The sequence below is a fragment of the Mirounga angustirostris genome, unplaced genomic scaffold (assembly GCF_029215605.1).
Source record: "Mirounga angustirostris isolate CCGP_5_RB_7025 unplaced genomic scaffold, mMirAng1.0.hap1 SCAF_14, whole genome shotgun sequence".
NCBI lineage: Eukaryota > Metazoa > Chordata > Mammalia > Carnivora > Phocidae > Mirounga > Mirounga angustirostris.
The window spans coordinates 24,163,404-24,187,499 of record NW_026991722.1 but is presented as its reverse complement, the minus strand read 5'-3'; the positions used below and the strand labels follow the sequence as shown (position 1 = coordinate 24,187,499).

At 51.8% G+C, this 24,096-nt stretch overlaps 1 protein-coding gene across 2 annotated transcripts in view; it reads right to left on the bottom strand.

Annotated features, from left to right (window-relative positions):
* MYO5B (myosin VB) overlaps positions 1–24,096 on the bottom strand; it is a 334,942-nt gene that overhangs the window by 46,548 nt on the left and 264,298 nt on the right. For both annotated transcript variants that reach the window (XM_054510300.2, XM_064577622.1), the window contains exons 19-22: positions 20,387–20,598; positions 18,425–18,581; positions 16,802–17,041; positions 9,302–9,535 (exon numbers count right to left, since the gene is read on the bottom strand). In XM_054510300.2, coding sequence (XP_054366275.2) covers positions 9,302–9,535; positions 16,802–17,041; positions 18,425–18,581; positions 20,387–20,598 — 843 coding nt within the window. The remainder of the gene's footprint in view (positions 1–9,301; positions 9,536–16,801; positions 17,042–18,424; positions 18,582–20,386; positions 20,599–24,096) is intronic.

The following is a 24,096-nucleotide window of genomic DNA, read 5'->3' as shown; positions in this document are numbered from 1 at the left end:
TAACCTCCGGGGACCACTGCCTAGGAGATAGGTCCCTCTTGGACCCACCGGCACTCCCATCAGAGAAACACCTTTCAGACTCTGCCAGAGCCCTTTGGCAGTAAAAGCAAGAATGGAGGCCCCAGGGATGCTGGCTAAAGGGCAGAAACCTTCCTGACATCTGAATTTCAACTATTTATGAGTAAATGCTACCCTCCCTTCCCCCCTAGCTTTATTAAAGTTCAGCTTAAGGCGCTGGGGGGTGAGGTAAGAGGACAGCTGCCTCTCCCCCACAAAGCTCAGCATCGTGTGGGAAGGGTCAGGAGAGAATTTCAACAAGGCTGGAGTCCAGGAATGAGGTCACCTGTCCTCCCCGCCCCCCGCCATAGGGGCTCAGAAGGCAGCGACTCTCACAGGTGCGCCCGCTACTCTGGGAGCCTGGCGGATCTGCAGATGGCTTGCTCTCTACGGTTGTGCAGGGAGAACCGCAGATACACAGGGTCTCTGGAGGCTTACAAAAACCTCCAAGTACTTACTTCGGCAACAGTCTCTCTACACAATTCAATGTCTTCCAATTTCAGAGTTTTCAACGTCCTTCAAAATGTGGCTCAAAACCATGTTCCAGGAAACTGTCCCTTCTCTGCTACATGGTATTGCTGCTTTTTCATTCTCTCAGTTCAGATGGACTCGGTTTCTATCACAAGTCCTCCTGCGGATGTAGTGCTGAGAGTTCCAGGAATGAGGCTCTGACCGGCGCGGGTCATCCTGACACCGCCAGGCAGAGTCTAAGCCCGCTCATGGAGAGCCAGGCGAACGGGCGTGTTCTGCCTCCCCACAGGGTCTCAAACGAGAAAAGGCTGGTAAAAAGATTTATGCACATAACTAATTGCCACACACTGTTCTTCATCCACAAGTTACTGCCCATTATGATGAACACAACTGACGTGTGTCCGCAGAGACTGCAACCTGCTTTGGCAGGGAGGGCTGGGGACAGAAGTAGCAGCCCCGAGCGATGCCCTTCATCATCAGGGCCTGCCACTCACCCACCAGACACTTCCTGACACCATTCCCCATGCCAGGAGCTGGGGAGGCAAAGTAAGCTCCCCTATCCGGGCAGCCGCTTTCTGAGCGCACCCCCCTCAACAGGAGCGAGGGACAAGTGGGCAGATTTCTGTCCAGCAGGGTTTCTAAGCCTCAGCACTACAGACATGATGGGCTAGGTAATTCTTTGTTGTTGGCAGGGGTGCTGTCCTCTCAGACATTCGGCGGCATCCGGGCCTCTACCCACTGGATTCTGGTAACTCTGCGGCCCCCCTGCCCCCTACCCAGCTGTGACCACCGAAATGTCTCCAGACATGGCCAAAGGTTCCTTGTGGGCAACAGGGCCTCTTGCCGAGAACCACTGCTATGAGGGGAATTAGGATGAACAGAGGTACCAAGGAACAGAGGGAGGCCCCAGAAGGTTTCCTAGGAGAAGCGGGTTGTCTCAGACCCGTGGGATTTGCAGGCAGCCAAGGGAGCTCTAGGTGGAAAGAAGACGTGGTGCAGACGAATGGTAGCCATGGTTTGGGAACGGAACAGCGCTGTTGTGGTAATGCGGACAGAGGGGGCTGAGAAAGGACGAGGCTGGGTGGGGAGAAGTGAGAATCGGAGAATGGCTTCACTCCCTTTGTCTTCAGGATAAACTCAACTCTTCCACACACCTCCCTAAAATGGGCTGAGCGAGGCCCAGCTTCTCCCCGCTCTTTGTTTCTGCCTCAGTGTGTCCCTGTTCCCCCCGCCCAGCTCTCTTCCCCAGCCTTCCTGGGCAGGGAGGGGGGTTTCTCCTCCTTGTCTAGCTCTGGACCATGATTCATTCTTCCAGGAAGGCCTCCTATCCTGCAGGTGTGGGGTGAGCCCCCGAGCTCCATCCTCAGCTTACAGGGCCTGCTTGTCCCTCCAGAGATACAGTCAGGCTGCTCTGCATCCTCACCCACCTACTCAGCCTGGGCCCACGGACCACTGCCAGGCTGTCACGTCCTCACGGGACACGTCACGCCCAAGGTGACCGAGCCCGCGAGGAGCCCTGCACAACCAGTTAAGGGGCCTATGCTTTCCTCCGTTGAAAAAAAGGGTTCCTTTAATTTTTTTTTCCCGAATGGTCGATTAAAACATCTAGAACGCAGGAGTTGCTTAATCAAATGATTCAAGAGAAACACAATGTGGGGAAAAAATACTCTTCGAGTGCATCTAATTTCCTATTATTGAGAACAGTTCACCCAATGAGCACGTTTAAGTTGGCTTCGCAAATCATGGAAATAGCTTTCCCGTTCCTCAGTGCACATGCTGAAAACAGCCGCCAGAAGCAAGCACGAGGCGTGTGGCTCTACGAGAGCGAGCCTTGATGGGGCCTCACACGGAGCTCAATTTGGCGCCACGTCTGGAGGGCAGGACTCTGGTCACCCTTGGCCAAGAACAAGGCACAGGGCTGTCACCTCTGAATTACCCGGCTGTGAGTCACTGTGTGTCAGGTCACCAGCCTGCTTCCCCAGACCCTCTCTCTGAAGATACAGATGGCTCCCAGAGCACGTGGTCCCCTGCGAAGGCGTCCCAGTTCACTCACCGTCCTCATCCCCCCTCCCCGGGGCATCTGCAGTCATCATCCCTCTGCAACGGAATGCAGAAGTCAGGCACGGCTGGCCGGGAGAACGTGCCTGCCATCACCACTAGGCTGAACCCCAAACCTCCATGCCCAGGAATGTAGCCTAAGATCATGTAACTTTGTTGCAACCACTTATGATCAGGGGAGACTAGTGTGAGCAAGCCGCGGTCAACGGCGTGTACCTACCGATGTGTTCTACGGCGCCTGAGCCTTTCTTCCCTGTCTCCCTCCATGGCTTTGACTCACGAAGGTAGGCCTCTGAGGACCTCAGCTTTGTTATTCTGAGCCGTACATCAAAGTGACAGGGGGAGCTTTGTTTTCTTCTTTGCCTGCACAACTCTGAAGGTAGGCCCACTCTCCTGCTCTTCAGTCCCACCCCCCGCTCCACACCCCGGGAGGGCAGAGAGACTGCTTCCCCATCCCATGTCCCCAGGTACTGGCCACCCCTCCGTCTTTCCAGCCAGCTAGCACATGGGGAGTTTGCTGGCAGGCACAGCAGGTGACAAACTTCTGCAGCTAAATGGCCTCCCTTCTATGAAGGGTCAGGAATGCAGGCTAGAGAGAGAGACACTTAACACAGAACCAGGCAGGTGTGTTCCCTTCAGCATGATAAATAATACCTTTGCTAGGGTTTGGGGCTCCAACATTATTCAGCAGCTCCATTTTCTCTTGGGCTGGGTGGGGGGCAGAAGGTCTGCTAACTCCTACAGGCAATATTACTGGGAGGGTTTCTTCTACAAGGTTACTTGGGACAGATCATCAGAATCAACGTTGGGGCTAAATCCTATCACTATGAGGCTAATTTAGTCCCTGCTAAGTTAAACGAAACAAATACCCCAGCTTCATGCTCAAGAACTGCCTTTATTGGGGCGCCTGGGTGGCTCAGTCGGTTAGAGGTTTGCCTTCCACTCAGGTCATGATCTCAGGGTCCTGGGATAGAGCCCCACGTCTGCTTTACCCTCTCCCTCTGTGACCTTTCTTGCTCTGGATCAAATAAAAATTTAAAACTTAAAAGAACTGCCTTTACTAGTTAATCTTTAGGGATATGAACGTAGCTCTGGGCTTTTGGGTTTGTCTTTTTTCATGTTGGGCATTTAAACCATAAAAAGGGCCAAATGCAAGGTTTCTAGTAGAAAGCCATGGGACGAACTGATTAGACAATGCCTATCAGAAAAGGCTCTTCTGCCCACCATTGTGTCCTGAGTCCTCTGTCCTCAATGCTGTGCACGAACCATCTAGTAGAAAGTTATAGGCATGGCCCTTGGCAGGAACAACACTTTTAATTCTGCAAAATCCTGGTCCATTCTGAGAGTAAGGTAAATAGAAAGCACATTCTAAGTGGGAAGTTATTTCGTCAAAGGGAAAGGGGCCTGAGCAGAGGAGAGAGAGAAGAGGAAGAATAGATCACACACAGAGGACAGCACAGAAATAAAATTGGAACTCACTTGGGACACATGGCTGTTATCGGGCATGAATACAGCGAGGGAAACAAAGCCAAGGGGAGGATGCTCTCAAAGCTAGAAGGAAGCAGCTGTGCCACCATTCCTGGAACAGCCCCATGGAGTTCATGGCGGAGTCCAGACCCCTGGCCCTGGCTCATGCGTGCTCCTCCTGTCATTCAGCCTCCACTGTGCTAAGACATGGGGCTGAGAAGGAGGATGGGGTCCACGTAGGTTCAGGTAGAACATGACCTCCACAAAGTTACAGGCTAGTTGAGGGTATGATAAATGAACATCTATTGAGCTATTGTTATGTCTCGAGCACAGTTATAAATTGACTGACTGCCTTTGAGGTAGGTACCATCAATGTTTGCTTTTAGGGAAACTAAGGCACAGAAAAGTTAGAGACCTTGCCAAAAGCCAGCCAGGGAGAGGTATAGCTGGCCTTTGCCCTGAGTAGTCTGGGTGCAAGCAGGCCCAGCTGTTTACTATGCTACCATGTGTCTTGACAGTTCAGAAGGCTGACGTATGATGAATGGCGATGTCAACAGCCTATAGCAGGCCTCAGACGACTGGTTCCCACAGCAAGAGTGATAGGACGATGCTCAGGGTGGGAGAGAACTGATGTGCGCTACAGGGCCTAGTGCCTAAGACAGAGCCGTTCCTCTCTCTGGATACTTCATGGCTAATGTTGCCCTCAAGGTCAGAAGGGCCTTCAAGGTCAGAAGGTCCTTCCCAATCTGACCCCACTGCCTCGCTGGCCTCAATTCCCTCCTACCCTTCCTCTTCCTCACTCTGCCTCAGCCCAGTGGCCTCCTTGTTGGTTCTCAAACCTGTCCAGCCTACTCCCACCTCAGGGCCTATGCACCTGCTGTTTACAATGGTTACCCGTCCCCTAGAAATGCTCATGGCTCACCCTCACCTCACTCGGGTGTCTTCTCAGAGAGATGTTCTCTGGCCACCATAAGCAAACCCATACCTCTCCCTGCCCTCAGAGGTCCCTCTCTATCCCCTTCACTCTGCTGTATTTTTCTTTATGGCACATGATGGATAATCTGTATTTGATTCCTGTCTGTACATTCTCTCATAACCCCAAATATTTGAGCTCCATAAGAATGAGAAGGACTTTAAAAAAATTGTTTCGTTCTGCCCCAGTGTGTAGAATGGTCCCTAACACACACAGGCACCCCATAACTATCTGTTCGGTGAATGAGGGGCTTGGACTTCCATGATGTCTTCAATGAGATGATGTTCCTCCACACAGTTGGTGTGGGGTTCTCATTCTAACCACCATCAGCCTCCTTACAAACCACAAACCTTGGAGCTCTGGGAACACAACTCTGTGTCTCCGTTGGCCAGAGAAGTCTTCTCTGCACCTTTGGAGAAAGACTCAAAACACCCCATTGTGAGAACCCCACTAACCCCCCAAGTCAGATCTCTCTCCTTCCGTTTGGAAGAACCCAAAGCCTTGACACTAGAACTTCCCAAGGTCACCAACCAGCGGCTGGCAGATCAGTGACAGATGACGCGATACTGCACACAGCCCCAGCTGCTGAACACCCAGGCCCGGGGGCTGCTCTCCATCCCTCCCAAGTGTCAGGAACCCTTGCTCAGAGCCAGGGTCCGCAACCCTGCACGGAGCCAGGCCTTGCTGGCTCCACCAGGTGAGCTTTGGAGCCGATTCTGGATAATGAGTCATGACTGCATGTCAAGGGTGGCCCTGGGGGCCACGTCTCTTTCATCACGGACACAGAACAGCTCAACTGTCCCCAAAAGCACAGCTGCACATAACGTCGGCACGGGGGTCACTGATAGCTTTAGAAAATAACCCATCACACAGGCGAAAAGGAGGGGAGGCCTATGGCCTGGGTGCACCTGCCCCAGGGAGAGGCCCCAAGAGCAGAGACCTTCAGGGGAGAGGGTGTGCGCTGACACGTGGCTGGGGGCGGGGCGGTGCTGCCCCAGGTCTGCGGGGGGGGGGGGGGGGGGGAGGGGAGGTCCTGCCCTCAGGGAGACCCAGCATCTCCCAGCCCAAAGCGGTGTAGTCCTGTGGCCAGACAATGAATATCGTCAGCATTGGGGAGCCCAAAGTTTTCCAGGCTGCCTGTTCCAATAAAGCATTTGCTGACGGACATATCAAACCCATTAATTAACATCTACCCGCAGTCGGCTCCTCACTGTGCTCTGTCTCATCAATCTTGCTCAGGGCAGAGCAGCCTCTAGACAAGCCTGAGAGGAAACCAATTGTCTGATTATTCAGCATTTGTTAAGATGAGACATGGTGCCTTTGATAAATATTAAACCCTGAACAGGCACAAAAGACGAAGGGTGGGGGATAAAAGCTAGCCCCTCTCCCCACCTACTCCCCACAGCCACGGGAATAGAAAAGTTTTAAAGACCCTGGAGAAGGAGGTTCTTTTGCTTCCACTTTCTCTCTTCTTGGAGAGAGGTGGACATTGCACCTAATGAATCATCTTATGCCAGTTCCTTCTCATGCTACTAGCTGGGGATTTGCTTACATTTTGGAGAGAAGGTGCTTTTCTTGTTCTGCCTCTGTGCCTACTGTTCTCCTTCTTGCAGTGTCCTTGAATTGTTTTCTCTTGGCAGTTCCAAGCTCTTATTGTATTTAAGACCTAGCTCAACACACTCCTAGGAAATAATAATTTTTGTAAGGAGAAGAGGAAAGCACCCTCCTCTCTGTTATGCCGTGCCCAGGAAGAGTTTTATTATTTTTTTTTTTAAAGATTTTATTTATTTATTTGACAGAAAGAGAGAGACAGCGAGAGAGGGAACACAAGCAAGGGGAGTGTGAGAGGGAGAAGCAGGCTTCCCACAGAGCAGGGAGCCGGATGCGGGGCTCGATCCCAGGACCCCGGGATCATGACCTGAGCTGAAGGCAGACGCTTAACGACTGAGCCACTGAAGCGCCCAAGAGTTTCATTATTAGAAGCCCTCAGGCTCCCTTGGATGGAGACTTAGACATTTTTAGAGCGCTAAGTCCTCAAACCACAGAGCCCAAGGGGAAGCAGGTGAGGCGGCTGGGTGGCCGAGGAGTCGAGGGCTCTCTGGGGGGTGGAGACAAGAGACACCCCGGTTTTGTGGATCTGCTGGGTAAACAGACTTCCCACGTGCCTCACCGGACTCGGGTGCCCGTGCAGGGAACTTGCTTTTCTTTTTCTCCTGGGGTCCCCAATCTCAAAGGTTTCCAGTTCTAATCCTGGCATCTTCTCTGCCTTTGGATTCCACCGCCTTGTTTTTTAATCCCATGGAAGGGTTACATCCATCTGTTCCCACAGTCAGTAGACACAAGGGCAGAATTCCACCGTTTGTAGGTTACAAGCTTAAAGCTACATTTTAACAGGAGCTTCCTAGTACCACATGCTTTCTCCCAAAGAACGAAGTCCATGCCAGGCCTCGTGCTGGGTGAGCGGGCAGGTTCGCCTGGGTGACATACTGGGGGCGGAAGCTCCTACATTTCCGGGCTACGCTGGCTGCCTGCCCCGGGAAGCCCCACGTCACACTGTATTCATCACCCAGTCCACACGTGGACTCCATTTCTGATGCTAGCGAAATCCCCGGGCTCAGGCAAAGCAGTGGCTGGTGGTCAGAAGTCCGGTCTGGGACAAGGAAACCATGGAGGCAAGCTCACCATGAGCCAGCTCAGCTGGCTCTGCGGGCTCGCATCTCACAGAGCAGTCTGTGTGCTCCCCAGCCGTGCCTGAGAGCTTGGGCCAGGAGAAGGTAATGGGGCAGAGGAAGAGGGAAGCGCTACAGGCAGGGCTGGGGTCCTCTTCCTTCTAGAGCCCTCAAATACCATCTCATGGAGTTAGCCAGTTGCAACGTCCAGAAGAAGCCTGAGACATAATCTATACTTACAGGAAAAAAACCCAAAAAACAGCTGAGGGAACTAAGGCCATTAAGCTTGTACTTGGTAATGGCAGGACAGGGAAAAGCATCTAGCCATTCCAATGTCTACCCCAGAACCCTTTCTGTGGTGGCATTTAGCCTGCTTTTTTTTTTTTTTTTTTTTTTAAGACTTTGTTAGAGAGAGCAAGTGCGTGTGCAGGGAGAGGGGCAAAGGGAGAGAATCTCAAGCAGACGCTGGGCCAAGCATGGGGCTCGATCTCATGACCCTGAGATCATGACCTGAGCCAAAACCAAGAGTTGGACACTCAACTGAGTGAGCTACCCAGGCACCCCCAGTCTGTTCTTTTTAAAAAATATTTTAGAGAGAGCACACATGCATGCACGTATAGGGGGAGGGGCAGAGAGAGAGAGGGAGAATCTTCAAGCAAAGTCCCCATTGAGCACGGAGCCCAATGTGGGGCTCCAACCCATAACCCAAGAGATCATGACCTGAGCTGAAAACCAAGAGTTGGATGCTTAACTGAGCCACCCAGGTGACCCCTGCTCTAATTTTTAAACACAAAGTTATTCCAATATCAGGAACACTGAATCCCTCTCCCATCCTTAGATTTTCAACCCACTGCGACTCTCCAGTATTGGAGGCACTAAATAAGTGGGCAGGTGCTATTTGCCCTGTGGTCTGTGAGTCACTGCAGAGATGCAGGAGTAAACAGTGGTGTCCTGCGTCCATAGGAGGCCCTCCAGTGGGCACGTGGCATCCCCTGGCTTGAACAGTTATCTTGGGAGAGGAGAAGGAAATCTTTGTATCCTGACTTTTCAGATGGGGGAGTAGGGGCCAATCTCAGGAAGTTCTACTTTACGCGGTGGAGAGAAAACCTACAGAGCACAGCAACCAGAATGGGTGAGTCGGGCCAAAACTATCAACACAAACTTAAGTCAAATTCCCCAAAGTACGATTACTATGAGCAGGGATGTCTAGAGGTTGCGCCAATCCCTGCAACATCAAGAAGAAAAGCCACAACCTCTGTACCGTGCCTCTTGCTAACGAGAACTCGGGCCACAGAGCTGACTCAGTGGCTAATTCTAGACTATAAGAAATATGCCCAAAGGCACACGAGTATGCCTTTCAGGAGATGCCACTGCGTTCAGCTAATAGCAAAACTTAATCAACATGTGTTAGGTGAATGGACATGTGCTCGTGTGGGTTCCCCCAAAGCATGAGCACTTTATGTCTAAATGCAGACAGATGGTCAGTTCATGGGCACAAGCCCCAGTAAAGTCCAGGGCAATTTTAGAGCTGGAAAAAGAAACTGCCCCGAAGGGGTGCTCTGTGAACCAGCCCACTGCCAAGCCACTCCCTCTGGCCTCGACATACCTTTTTCAGCTCGTCCTTCTCCTTGGTGTGGGCATCCTCTAGGATCTTGCGCTCCGAGTGGGCCCTGTACAGCTCAGCCCGCAGGCTCTCGACCTCCTCCTGCAGCCTCAGGCTGCTGTCCCCATCGTGGCCCTCCTGGTAGCGGGCCAGCTCCTTCTGCAGCTTCTCTACCTCCACGGCGTGTGTGGAGGTGACCGCCACCAGCTGCTCCGACAGCGTCTTGAACTCTTTGTTCTGTGAGAGCACCGACAGAGGGGGAGAGGGGGGAGGGGGGAGGGGAGAAACAGTGGGGAGCAAAGTTATGGGGGCAGGCAAAAGACACCAAGGCAATTAAAAAAGGAACTTCCAAGGTGGAATTAGATTTCATAATCACGGCATGCTTGAGTGCCCTGCTGGCATCCCCCCCGAGGGAAGTCTGTTGTGAGCCTGGGGGCGAGAGAGGGAAAGAACAAAAACCAAAGGGATATTCAAGCCGTGTTTATGAGCCTCGGCAGAGCCAGAAGCCGGCTGATGGCGGTCAGTCTTCTGTGTGGGGCTGGACAGACCTTACAGCCCATTTCTAAGTTGTGGGAACAATGTAGCTGGCTTCCCGGATCTGCAGCCTTGGCTTTTCAGGTTTTCTTGGTCTTTCACACAGGACCCTCCTGCCCTTGGACTCGCTGGCTCAAAAAGCTGCAACCTAATCGCTAGCTCTGAGACAAAGGACCCCTTTAACATCCCCTCTTCCAAGGAGGCCCTCTGCGGGGCCTAGGGATCCCTCTCACCACCTGTCAGCTCACCCTGGAAGACTCTGACGCCACGCATGGATGCCCCGGCAGATTCTGTCCACCCTGTACCCCTGCAGACTGGGCACCCAAACCAACAACAGGCAAGCGAGCAGCCTCCCCTCCCCGCCATGTGCCTGGTGCAGGTATGGAAGGGGCCCAGGCGCAGCACCCCAGATGGGCTCACACAGAGGGAGCGCAGAGGACCCAGGACCAGTGTCAACGGCTTGTGTCAACGTGGGCAAAAACTGGTGCTTCAGGTGGTGAGAGGAACAGCTGAAAGTGGCCAGTGGGGAAAGGGAGGAAGGGGTTCTCCAAGTAAGCAACCGATAGTTAATCATTTTTCTTCGTTGCGGTTCTCTGTGGGAGCTCCAGGTAGACCAGAGCTGTTGGCTAAAATACCAGTAAGCCGGGGCACCAGGAATCAATGACTAATTCACATCAGAAAGGAAGCTTCACAGAAAGCTGTGCAGAGTAGAACAGCTGTTGGACCCCACAGGAGGCCATGCATGCTGTGGGACCTCCAGCTTAACTGTCCCCTCCAGGTGGCACAGCTGGGTCAGATCACCATGAGAGTGGAGCAGAGGACTGAGCTGGGGGGTTTCTAGCTGGAGCGAGTGTGGGGTGTGGAAGGAGGCACGAAATGTGGTGGCAGCCAGGGGCACAGGCAAAGTCTGCTCCTCTGGAAGAATCTCAGGGAGAACTATGTTCTGCAGATCGGCAGATGACGGCATCCCGCTATGGACAGAGATAACACCTTAGGATCCTCATGCAGAGATAACGGTCCTTCTGGGAGGCCAGCTCTTTGTGGCTCCTGACACCCAGGTGGACATGGGACTCAGGACGTCACGGAGTTAAGAGTGGCTGGAGGTGGACAGACCTGTGTTCCTATGCCGGCTCTATCCTTGATCAGTTGCGTCTGTCTGATCAGGTCCTTCCACCTCTCTGTGCCCCAGTTTCCTTGTGTGTGAAAGGGGGACCGACAGTAAGTCCTTCCTCAGGGTTTTTATCAGATGCAGGGAGATCTAGTGGTTTGCCACTGCCTGGCACACAGTAAGTGCCCAATAAACAGGAGCGGTCTCCTTCGCTCAGTTCTGCAGGGAGTCCTGGGGAGAGACGCTCTGAACGCTCTGCTGGTCCCCGGAGGTGGTGGGGAGACTCCTAACAGCAGCACCTGGGCAGCTCCTTATTTCATCATTAGCATCCAAAAATAATCACTGGGGACTCATTGCAGCTGCACGTTTCATGGTCCGGAAGTATGATTTCAGAAAGGAAGACCCCAGAGGAGCCCAGCAGTTTCCCGGCTTATCCTCATGCCGTATGTCCCTATCAGGTGCCCACAACTGTGCAGCTAAGCCCGACACGGGGGCTGGTGTGGGGCACTTGCTCCCTCATAGACCCCAGAAACCCTCCCTGCAATGACAGGCTGAGCTCCTCAGTGCCGCCTTGTCAGTGTGACCAGGAGACCTGGCCAGCTCTGTCCTGCACCAGTGAGGGCTTTTCCCTAATATCAGGGCGTGGGGATTTCCAGATAGACCCCTATTCTCCCTGGGATCCTCAAACATCCCGAGAAGATGCTCACTCTGCCCCTACCACTAAAGGGCACAGAGCTGTCCTCAATTGCCAACAAGGAACCTGTCTGGGAAGGTAAGTTGAGACTCTCTGCTATTATTACTTTCTCAAAAGCTTATATATTTTTTTCCTCTCAAAGATTTGCCTGGTAAAATTTTTTATGCTTGAAATGTTTCCCCTACTTGAAGGATATGGCATTCACCTGTTCCTCTGGTCCATGGTCCCAAGCCCTCTGCTGGCCTCTACAGCACTTTTGTATGAACCAGGAAAGGCACCACCTCCAGGAGGATGAGCTCCACAGAGCTGCCTCTCCGGGTGGACACAGGCCCAGGGGTGCACAGCTTAGGACAGAGGACACCTCCTCTTCCTCAGGGCAGCTCATAGTCAGATGAGCAGAGGATGGTCCCCAACCCTACTTGTCCCCATTGCCAACTACCCTTGTGCAGTGTACAACATGCAGAACTATATGGAAGTGGATTCAAGTAGTTCCCAGTCAATGGTCTACAGACCCCTGGGGAAAGGGGTGAGGAAGTCATTGCAAGACTGCATCATGAAAAATAACATGTTCCACACATATTACTAGCACTTATTGGGTGTTTACTATGGGGTGGGCACTGTACTACCTAATTCATATATATACATACATATTAACTCATTCACTCCTGAAAATCCTATGTAGTGAGACTGATTAATATCCCCATTTCATTTAAGGAAAATGCACTGGAGGCCATAGAACTGTAAATTATACTATTTTTCAATTATATTTGGATGCTCTCATGAATCAAAATAACTAATTTAACGTATCTATTAAATGTATACTAAGTATACTGAATCAATCTGATTTAAAAGGCTACTAACTGAATCCACAGAATTCTTTTTCAGACAAAATATTTAAATACAGCATTGTACTCATAAAAGTCTAATAAACTTGACCTCATTATAAAAGAAATGGTAGATTCAATCGGCCTAGTCACTCTACATGTTGTGCCTGAATAAAGCCAGAATGGTAGAAAGCGAAGTTCATTGGCTACCTCATTTTGACAGAAACATGTCACAGCACAGGCCTACATCAGGGACACTGTAAGAAATGGTCCCAAGAACTGTCCCTTTACTGCTGAAAGATACTATGAAGGATGTGGCTTACGATACCACAGATTATGAAAACCTGCAGGAAGAACTCTCAACACCAGGGACAGCTCCAATCCTCCTAAACTGTTCTGTTTGCTTGGGAACTTGGTGCCAATTTTGTGTCTTGTCACTTTAGTTGGGTGCAGAAAACCTTAGACATGAATTTTCGTGGCAAGGTACCCTGGATTTATCCTTTAGTTTCCTCCTCTGAATTCTTGGCAGTGGGGATACCTTAAAAAAAAAACACACAAAAAACAAAAAACTCCCCCAGGTAATCCTCTAGGGCAGCCTGGAGTCAGGAACCACTACTTGAGCCACATCATAGTATCAGTTAATTTTCGAGTTAGAATTTACTTTAGAAATCTTGGGCCAACCTCCTTGAAAGGACTCAAGGCCCAGTTATAGATTCGGCCGTAATCCCTAGCTGTCAGGTCTGGTTGCAAGTATAATTGAGAAAGAACTCAGGCCTCCATCCAGCTGGGACTTTGCCCACTACCCCATGCTGCTCTGACAAATACTTTCGGATGCCTTTGCCTATCCTCTCCTTCTGCTTAAGAACTTTGGGGCGCCTGGGTGGCTCAGTTGGTTAAGCGACCGCCTTCGGCTCAGGTCATGATCCTGGAGTCCCGGGATCGAGTCCCGCATCGGGCTCCCTGGTCGGCAGGGAGTCTGCTTCTCCCTCTGACCCTCCTCCCTCTCATGCTCTCTCTCATTCTCTCTGTCTCAAATAAATAAATAAAATCTTTAAAAAAAAAAAAAAAAAGAACTTTGTGTGTCAGGAGAGCAGTGACCAGAGTTGTCTCCAAGGCATGACAGAAAGAACAGAAGGACATTCAATTCCAAATGGCTAGCCCCATCTGCCAAGAGACTGCAATCAACAAGCATCTCCGAAGACCTGGTGCCAAGATTATGCTGGTGATTATGCTGATGGCTCCTCGCATGCAGAGTGCGAGTGGAATTCCTTGACACTGGATCACACGCCCCACGTAAAAGGCCAACTGGTCCAAGGACGATGCCATCTATATGCGAAGGAACCCAAAACAAAACGGAGTCTTCCTCGGATTGAGGAATTCTCACATGTCCAAAGAGTCTCCAAATGTGCAGATATCCTATATTTGGTCGAGGTGGCAGCATGTTCTCTGGAACCAGATTGCCAGGTTTCGATCCTAGCCATGCTACTTACTAGTGTGTGGGCTTGGGCAGGCTACTTAACCTCTGTGCCTCAGTTTAAAATGGGAAGATTATCATCTCATCAGGTCTTGGTGAGATTAAATAAATATTTGAGAATGGTGCCTGGCACATAGTGGAGCAATGCAGGGAGGGGTACAAGAAAGCAAGATCTAATCGAGCCCTCCTACCTCTTCTGCTCACCCTCTGCACATAGGGCACGCTACCCGGGGTAGAGAACACCTGCCACCGCTCACAGATGTTTGCCAAGCAGGAAGCTTAAGGCAAAAATCTTTTTTTAAAAATAGGCCTTTTAAATCTGCTTCTCTTTGATGTTCCAGCACGTGGTTTGTAAAATATCAGATTTATTTTTAACCTCTCGCATTAACTTCAGAAATCAGCAAAGCCAATGCAGGGCCCAATGGCTTGGGGCTCGTGGCAGGGTGCAGCGTTGCCAATAAAGCGTACTCGTCCCTCCGACTAGGCTGTACTCAGAAGGTTAATTGGCAAATTTTGATTACGCAAATATCTTTTGTGGTCCATCATCAATGGCCACAATAACAACAATACCCAGGTCCTATCTGTACTTGTGTTTTTCAAATGGCCAATTCTTTCTGCTCCTGTCCATCGGGCAGATGTGCCTCCCTCCCTGAGCAGGCATTGTCATTACAAGCTGAGCAGGGGTAGGTACCCAGTGTCTCCCAGCCCCGCACTCAAGCTTCCCCATTAAGGTCCCCAGCAAACAAGACACCCTGTCGAACTCACACAGGCAACATCAACACCCAGGACCACGGCTTCTTCTTGGGAAGCCTGGTCTTTCGCAAGAGCAGAGTAGCAAGGGCATTTTACTGCTATCTGTGCACTGCTTTTGGGCTGCTATCTGGGGCAGGTAGGTTAGGTATAAAATGGTTTATTTATGTTCTTGCCCCTACTGGGGTCATGTGAAGCTTCCAAACTGCCTAGCCTAGAACAGATGCGATACAACGGCGTGACCTCCGGGGCAATACCTGGTGACTCTAACTCAAATTCTGTCTCCACACTACACAGCCCACTCTAGCATTGTGTTCTCTCCCTCTCCTTTCCCCTAGGAGGCACCTGAAACCCTCAAGGGTACTGCAGAAGCCTGCTCCTCTGGTCATCTTACCAACCCTGCATGAGCAAAGTGACCGTGAGCCTGCTTTCAATGCTGGGAACCCATCTTGGCAAGGACAAGGCCCAGGGAAGGGCTCACAGTTTAGTGATGCTTGGGGTTAAAAAAAACCTAGCATCACCCTCCTTATGGCTGTGGGATCAGAGAGACCACGGCTGGAATGCTGGCTTTAGAATTTTCTAATTCTGTGACCTCATCAAGGTACTGAACCACCATTTCCTCATCTATGAAATGACCTCACAAGCCCATGGAGGATCAAATGAGAGTGAACATAAAATGCCTGTCACAGGGGATGGCACGTGGGGGTGCACAGGAAGTCATTAGGGTAATTGGTGCTGTTGGCCCTGTTGGCATAAGACCGTTCCCTTATAATAAGCATCCATGTGGGTCAGAGCCATCCTCTGTTCACCAAGCCTAACAGAGCACCAGAAACTGTCAAGCACCAGATAAAGTTGTTCCAAAGAGGAGGATGAAGGAAGACTGGCCACGGGAGCCACCAAAGAGTGGGTGTACGGACCTGTGTGCACATGGGCCTGCTTCATCTTTCCAACCTGGTGGAGGGTGCCAAGCATTCTGTGCTTGTTTCAGATTCCCTGCAGTGCCCAGCACAATACTCCACACCTGCAGGGACTTGACCAATGACCTGTCACTTGTGTGACTGGTTGAGAAGGTGGCTGGGGTAGGAAAAGGAAGAAGCATGAACATAATAGTGGTGATCACTTCCTGAGCTCCCCAGGGCAGACCAGACCCTTTGTGCATGTTCAATCACTTACACTCTTACAGTCCTAGCAGCCCCATTTTATGGATAAGCAAACTGAGGCTCAGAGGGATCAAGCCACTCGACTTGAATTTGAATTGGATTTTTTCTGATTCCAAAGCAAGTGCTCTTCCCACCACACAACGCGACAGAGGCAGAAGAGCAGAGTGGTGAAGAACATGGGTTCTAGAGCTGGACAAGTGGGGTTCAGATCGTGGTCTCACCGCTATCGCCTGTGTGACCCTCTTTCCCTTTCGGGGCTGCTGGGAGGATTAACAGGCTAACAGAGACAAAGCACTAGGACGTCCGCTATCGTTACCACTCCGGGCTGCCTCCACCAGGGCAGAAAACCATGACTCTGGGCTGGTATAGCCGCTTCCTCTTGCTGGTATCCCAAACCACCGTTAAGTCAGCAGTACGAATCTACTGAAACGCTACAAACCTTATGACCGTACAGTTCTGGAGGTCAGAAGTCTCAAAGGGTCAGAGCAGGGCTATGTTCCTGCTCGAGGCTCCAGTGGGGAATACGGTCCCGCCTGTTCTAGCTCCCAGAGGTGCCTGCGTCCCTGGCTCACGGCCCCGCCTCATGCCAACCTCTGCCACTGCCTCTCTTCCGAATCTGACCCTCTTGCCTCCCTCTCACGAGGACCCTTGTGAATATACTGGGTCCACTCATAATCTGGGCTCATCTCCCCATCACAAGACCCTTCACTCCATCACCTCTGCAAAGTTCCACTTGCCATGTGAGGTCACATAGTCATGGGCCCCAGGGATTAGGATGCAAACATCTTTGGGGGCGGGGGTGGCATTATTCTGTCTGCCATAGTCAGTAGCCGTTCTTGTTGACTGGGGTGACACCCTCAGGACATCTGTGCTTCCTCAGGTCCCTGGTGCACACAGTTCCCTGGGGAGTTCTCTCAAATGTGCCCCCCTGCCCCTGGTTGGGCGCCCCGGACGCAGACCTGGTCATCGATTTTCCGCTGCAGCTGGACCACCTTGTTCTCCATGCCCACGTTGAGGCGTTTCAGGTGCTCTGCGGAGCGGGCCTCGATCTTGAGGACCTTCAGCTCCTGCTTGGCCTTGAGCATCCGGAAGGCGCACTGAATGACGATAGCCGCCCCCCGCAGTCGCCGAAAGTGCCTGCGTGCTATCCAGCCCCGCACGTGCTTCTGGAGAATGGTGGCCTTATGCTCCATGAGGACCTGGCGGGGGACAAGCACATACCTGCTGGGTTTGCACGGCAGGAAGAAGGGAGACTCACGTACTGCCTGGAGGACTGGAAGGAAACGTATGACATCGGCGTGCTCCACCCTGGTGTCTGACCATGTTTGTTTTCTCATGGTCCCTTCGGGGTTTGTTTTATTAGTTAGAAAATCATACCTTCTCTGATCACAGAAGAGAGAAATGTTCCTTTTAGGAGCAAAGAATACTTTTGACATTTCCTTCCAACCCATCTTCCATCTTAGCTTTGAGCTTCAGCTGTATGGGGGTGATATGGTGGAATGGATGTGTCCTGATTCAAGGCTCCCCGAGGCCTTCAGCTTCACCGGAATAATGGCAAGGAGACCAGAATCCCCCCTCTCCTGACCTCACCTTGCTAAGCTTTAGGTTCCTAACTTGTCAAACGAGGGGGTGCCTCATTTGATGCCTACTATCGCCCTCTGCTCTCACATCTGAGTGAGCCCAAGACAGGTCACCAGGCTCTGCCACTGGCTGACCGAGTGCCCTTGGGCAGGTGACAGCTTCCCCAAGCACCTCAGCTGTCCAAGGGGCACAATGATATGCACCCACCCTACCCGTGATGGTTACGGTCACACCTTCACTTGACTGGCCTCGGGGTGCCCAGATTAAACACTGCCTCTGGGTGTATCTGTGGGGGTGTTTCTAGATGAGATGAGCATTTGAATCGGTGGACTCCCCTCCCCAGGGTGGAAGGGCATCATCCCTGAGCGCCTGAAGAGAACAAAAGGCAGAGGAAGGAGGAATTCGCCCCCTTTTCTCCTGCCTCACTGCTGGAATTAGGACATCTTGTCTCATTTTTTCCTGCCCTTGGACTGAGGTTCACACCATCCGCTCCCCTGATTCTCAGGCCTTCAGACTTGGACTGAATGACATCTGTGGATAGCCGATGGTGGGACTTCCTGGCCTCCATAACTGGGTGGGCGATTTCCTGAGAATCTCGACATATGTATATGCACACACGTACATCTCCTATGGGTTCCACTTCTCCGGAAAACCCTAATGCACTGCACCTCATGGGACTTTGGAAGGATTCAGTGGGGGCAAAGTTGTGAAATCACTTAGAAAGTTAGGAGCACCTTGCAAATGTTCACAGTGGTGATAATCTACTTACGCTGCTTTAGTTCTCTCTTTTTAAAAGATTTTTATCTATTTTTGAGAGAGAGAGCATAAGCATGAGCGGGGGGAGGGACAGAAGGAGAAGCAGACTCCCTGATGAGGACCCCAGGACCCCGGCATCATGACCTGAGCTGAAGGCAGACACTTAACCGACTGAGCCACCCGGGCGCCCCCGCTGCTTTAGTTCTCAACCTGCAGCCTGCGAGTCCCCTGGGGCAGCTCCACACCTGCTGGTAGATTCTCCTCACGAACATGCCTCGAGTGAAGGCCTGGATGATGATGGCGGCCCTGCGGGCCCTCTGGTAGGCCAGGTGGGCCCTCCGCATGCGGCACTGCTTCTGGAACACAACAGCTGCTCGGGTCCTCCGCAGATGCTCAGCCAGCCTGGGGAGGGAGAAGACGGGCGGGCCCTGCTGACGCAAGCCTCTCCCCACTCAGCCCTGCCTGGACACTGCAGGCCGAGCCAGCTTTACACTCTGACAGAATGCAGCAGTGCCCCGGGCACCCAAATCTCAGGCTCTGAACAGCAGAATGTCTAAGGAGTCTGAGTCTGACCAACTCCATGATCCCCATCTGCTCACTCCCCCACCCACTGAGCCCCTCAGTCCCACCTGGGCAGTCCCCAGTGACATCACGTGCTCATGCTTCTGTCTGTCCCCTCTACCCCCACTCGGCTTGGAGATACCAGGAGCCAGGTCTCAATCATGCCTGCCCCCTACATCTAGTAAGGGCCAGGCCTGGAGGTGCTTGGTATCTATTTGCTGAATGAATAAAACCTTCTCAGGCCCACACCCATCTCTCCCTGCTTTCTCATCTCCCTCGCCCTTTCTGCCCAGAATGCATTACATATGGACACCTGACTTTCTGGTTTCACTTCAACATTCCCCACCGCACCCCCAGGTAAGACAAAGTCAATCGGACACTTCTTACTTTCCCTTCAGGGCTTCGTTTGGTGCCAGGCTCATAGCAAATGCTCAGAGACTCAGAATATTAAAAGCTGGAAAAGCCCTCAGAAATCATCTAGCAGAGCCCCAGAGGAGGAAGGAACCCCCCCGCCCCGACACACCCTGCCTGCTGAAGGGAGTCTGATTCCCCAGTCTAACTCTCCGTAAGCACGTTCTCCCTCAGTGGGCCCCTCATATCCCTGGGGTCACAAACTCCTAAAGGGAGAACGCAGGCCAACTCCATTTTAGATCCTCACCATCCACCACGTAAGACAGAGTTGCACGCACAGGGGTACTCAGCAAGGACTTGGCTAGTTTGCCCCGACTGTCGAGGATTACCTTGTGTTGATGCTAATGACAACTTTTTATTTCTCTAGCTTTTGTTCCAGAGATCAGATCTTGGTGGTTCAGCGGTAACGAATCTGGTTATGCCCAGATAAACAGCTTACGGCAAGGATGTGAGCGTCAGCAGGAATAATCTTCTAACTTTATGGTACAAAGGACGCCTGCTCTGACTTGTAACTCGGGGGCTTCCCCCCCCCCCCTTTTAACATTCCAGCCCAAGTGACTGAATAGCCACTTGTGAAAGTCTGGCTTCCCAATACAAGACTTCATGGCAAATTGTCACTTCCCCAAGGAAATAGCTATATTGAGCGCGCGCTGATTTTGAACCAGGGGAGCGTCTTAGGGGAGGCCGTGTCCCATGTGCTCTCTCAGTAGAGATGCTCACAATGCTCTGGTGCCTCATCTACCTAATGAGACCAGGTAGGAGGTGAGGTAGTTTCCGCTTCGCAGTGCTGGGCTGGGGAGCCGGGCTGGCATCCAGGCTCTGCCCTGCATGGTGGTAGGTGTTTAGACAAGTCACATCCTCAGCGCAGACTCCATTCAGTGACTCCCCAACAGGAACTCCAAAGATCTTTCCAGCTCTAATTACCAAATTCCCAAGGGATTTGGAAACTGTTGCTGTAAATCAGGAAGCTGAGTGGAAACTGCGAAAGGCGGAATTTGTCTCCTTTTCTAAAAGATTACCTTAGGATTTAGACAAAGGGAAAACGGTGGACAGACTGGGGGAACCAAGAGACTTGGAACTAGACTTACTGTCTCAGGTGAGAAGGGCACAGGAGAAGGGTGCCCAACTCATGGGAGAAAGCTGGGGTACAGACAACCACTCTAACTAGGCTGAGACCAACCAGCTAAGTCCTCCCACCCCACTCCGCTATCCAGATGTGCCCCAGCCTGGCTCACCTGCGGGCCAGGTGTCCTCGGCAGTACCTCTGCAGAGTTAAGGTAGCAGCCTTCAACCTGCGGTATTTCACCTTCTGGAGCCAGCCCCGGACCGTCTTCTGGATCATGATGGTCGCTGCCCGGAACTTGTCGGCCCGAAGCTTCTCTAGGTAGGCCACCTGGCCTGCCCGGAAGAAGATCTTGGTGCGGCCAAACTGGAACTTGTCAGGATCCTTTACAAGGCAGGGAGGGGAGCATCAGAGAGACAACATGTCCCACCATCCCGGTTCTTTGGGGCCGAGTTCGAATAGCCCTGCTCTTAGATGCAGACACTCTCTCAGCATCCAGTGAGCAGGCTAAGTCCCTTCTACTAGACTCAAGGCACTAAGGTGTCCAGGGTGCAGAAGAGAGCAAGACGCCTGCCCTCAAGCAACTGACATCATGGTGAGAGAAGACAAGCAAAGGCTGAGTAAGTTTTCAGGCAGTGGTAAAGACTATGAAGACAATAAAACTGGGGACTTTATAGGTGGGATGGGGATGTTAAAATAGGATAATGCAGGACGGCATTTCTCTGGAGGTGATACGTAAGCAAAAACATGAATAAACTCAAGGAGGCAGCCCCGGGAAAACGTAGAAGAGGAAAGTTCCAGGAGATGAACAGAGGAGATGCAAATGTGTTGTGGTAGCCAAAAGCAAGGTGTGTTTGAGGAATAGGAGAGCCGGGGTGGTTAAACGTGGGGGGGGAATGAGGGAGGCCGGCAGAAGTTAATCACTAGAGGCCTTGCAGACCACAGCACACGGTTGGGATGCGAAGCCCCTGGTGATGCTCTGAGCACGGAAATGACCCACTCGGGTCATTAAGAAAAGATTATCCTCAAACCACCACCCTGTTGTATGTGTAATTCCAGATTGCAAATAACCCTCCAAATAAATTTTGATTTCAGACTATGTTTTGAGACTTTTTTTTTTTACATATAATTACGGTCTTAATTATATCTATTTAGGTTCAAATTAATTACCTTTCCCTGTGCTTACCCCCGTGGATAAGGAACGGGGGCCCAGCAGTGAGCTCGTGCACCAGGCTGGGACAGAACACCTGAGAGTTAACCCGCTGTAACGGAGTACTTTGTAAATAAACTTCTTCCTAATTTTATTCACCGGCATGACGACCATAAGGAAGAAGTAATGAGCCAAGGTCTAAGGAAAACACACAAGAACATGTTTCAGGTTGACAAATGGCTCTGAAAGAATGCTGAATCACCACCCTTTATAGGCTTCTTGCACAGGGATGACGGAGCTGCCGAAGCTGGGGCTCAGCATCCAACGAGACTGTCTCTGACCATGTCCTTCACAGCCAGGCTGCAGGTGAAGTCTGGGAGGGGCGAGGTGTGGGCCTGGCTCTCGTCCCTGCCTCTGTTCAGGGCCATGTACCCAACGGGCTCCCAGCATATGCTGCGAGGAACAGGGCTGGATCAGGGTGGGAAGCTTCCAGGCAGCCAAGGCCCTGCCTTCATCACTGCCCTCCTGGCAGGGGCTCCTCCTCAGTGTGGCAGGGCCAGGGAGCAAAAGGTGGGTGGCTCAGCCCTCACAGTCAGAAAGCAGCCTGCCTCCTCAGGCTTCAGCCAAGCCTGGACCTGGGGGAGTCTGGTGCAGCCCAGGAACCAGAGTCCACACACTTGTTTCCTATTCTGGAAAAGCCACCCGGAAAGGTGTGATCTGGTCTGCAAAGCCACTGTTTTCGCAAATAAAAGGATCCTTCTGAAGGTTCCACCTGCTGCAACCAGTCACCACTAGCCCAAGTGCCACATTCTCTTAGCCCCTGTGTCCTGGGCACATCTCCCACCTCAGAGATCTGCTTTCTCGAACCCCTAGAACTTGCTGCCTACACTACTCATATACCCATCAGGGGTCTTTTTTTTTTTTTTTTTTTTTAAGATTTTTATTTATTTGACAGAGACACAGCAAGAGAGGGAACACAAGCAGGGGGAATGGGAGAGGGAGAAGCAGGCTTCCCGCCAAGCAGGGAGCCCGATGCAGGGCTCGATCCCAGGACCCTGGGATCATGACCTGAGCCGAAGGCAGATGCTTAATGACTGAGCCACCCAGGTGCCCCGGGGGTCATCTTTTGAGAATGCTTCTCTAAGAATCACAGACTAAAGAAGCAGAAAGGAATCTCAGTAATCCATCCCAAGCCACTCCTCTTATTTCACAGATGGCAAAACCAACGTCTGCAATGGCGAAGTGACTTGCTCAAGGTCTCACTGGAGATACCAAGACCCAGGAGTCCTGGGCCAGTGGTCTCTCATGGCACCAGGCCCCTTTTGTAGCACCATCTCCTCTTCACACTGCTCACGTCCATAATTCCCTATGCTCCTGGGGCTCCCTGGAGATACTTGCTAATAAAGATTCTGCTCCCCTGTCACCATCAAGATTCAGGCCCCCACGATCTGATTCCCTCCCGCGAGGTCTATAATCATGTCAGTGATTAGTGGTCCCGGAGGGCAGGGTGCATGCATTATGCTCTTCTATGAGCCTCCCCTCAACCACTCCAGGTTAGAGCACAGAAAGAATGCAATACATACTGGTGGAATTAAAGAACAAACAAACTCAGGTTGAGGATGAAGGGCGTTCCTACAATCCCTGCAGGGGGACACCATCCCTTGTGAACCACCTCATGAAGCAGCCCCCGGCCCCCCTCCCACGATGAGGCTGTTAAGCACCTGTTGCCCGGCCCACATGCCCCCAGCTTCTTCCCTAATGACTGTGTTCTGAAGGGCACTAGCACTTGCTTGGGACTGGAAGGTGCCCTTCTAGGCTCCTGTGTGGCTTCACCCTAGCAGCACTGGTGACTAGAAGATGTGGCCCCATAAAGGGGGGTGGTGGGGAAACAGAGGAAATACAAGGTCTCCGGAGAAGTCCTGAAGCACTGATCCCAGAGTCCTTCTAGGAAAGGATAATTACGCACAGTGACATTAATCGATCAGACTGGTTCGAGGAGCACGTGATCCAGAGTGGCTTGGGGCGGGGGTGTTGAGTCGGTCCACCAGTAACACCTGGGGCAATTTTTATCAGCTTTCTACACCTCAGTTCCCTCATCTGTAAAATGGGGAACGATGCTTGTATCCTAAGGCACCGTGAGGATCAGACGAGGCAGGTACGTGAAGCAGTCAGGAAAGTGACTCCTAGGTGCTTCATAACCACGAGCCACTATCAGCAGGTGACAGTCATGACAGGCCCACCGAGCTCGTCACCCATCAGCCACCTGCACAAACTCAGAGCCCCTGTGAGAACCAGTAACGGTGCCAGGAACACAAAGACAACAGGATCCCTGCCATTTCGGGGTTCCCAGTCTGGCGAAATGACAAAGCCTTGATTGCAAGACAAGGGGACAAATACAATAAAAGCAGACAGACAGTGAGCATTGTTGGCCAGTAAAGGCGGGGGTAACGAACTCTACCTGGGAGGTCAGACAGGCCTCACAGACCAGAAGACAGTCTAAGAGCCCAGTTGGGAAGGAGGGAGGAACCTAGGTGGACCAGAAGAGGAAAAAGGCCTTTCAAGCAAAGCAAACAGCACACGTGCATATAATTTTTCATCAGGGAATTCACTTAGTTCCTCCGTTCCACAAACGTTCCTTCTGTGTTGGGCTCAGTGCTTACAACTAGAGGGTGGACATTAATACAAGGACTGTCCTCGGCAATAAAGGATCCGTGTCTGCAACACAGGATACT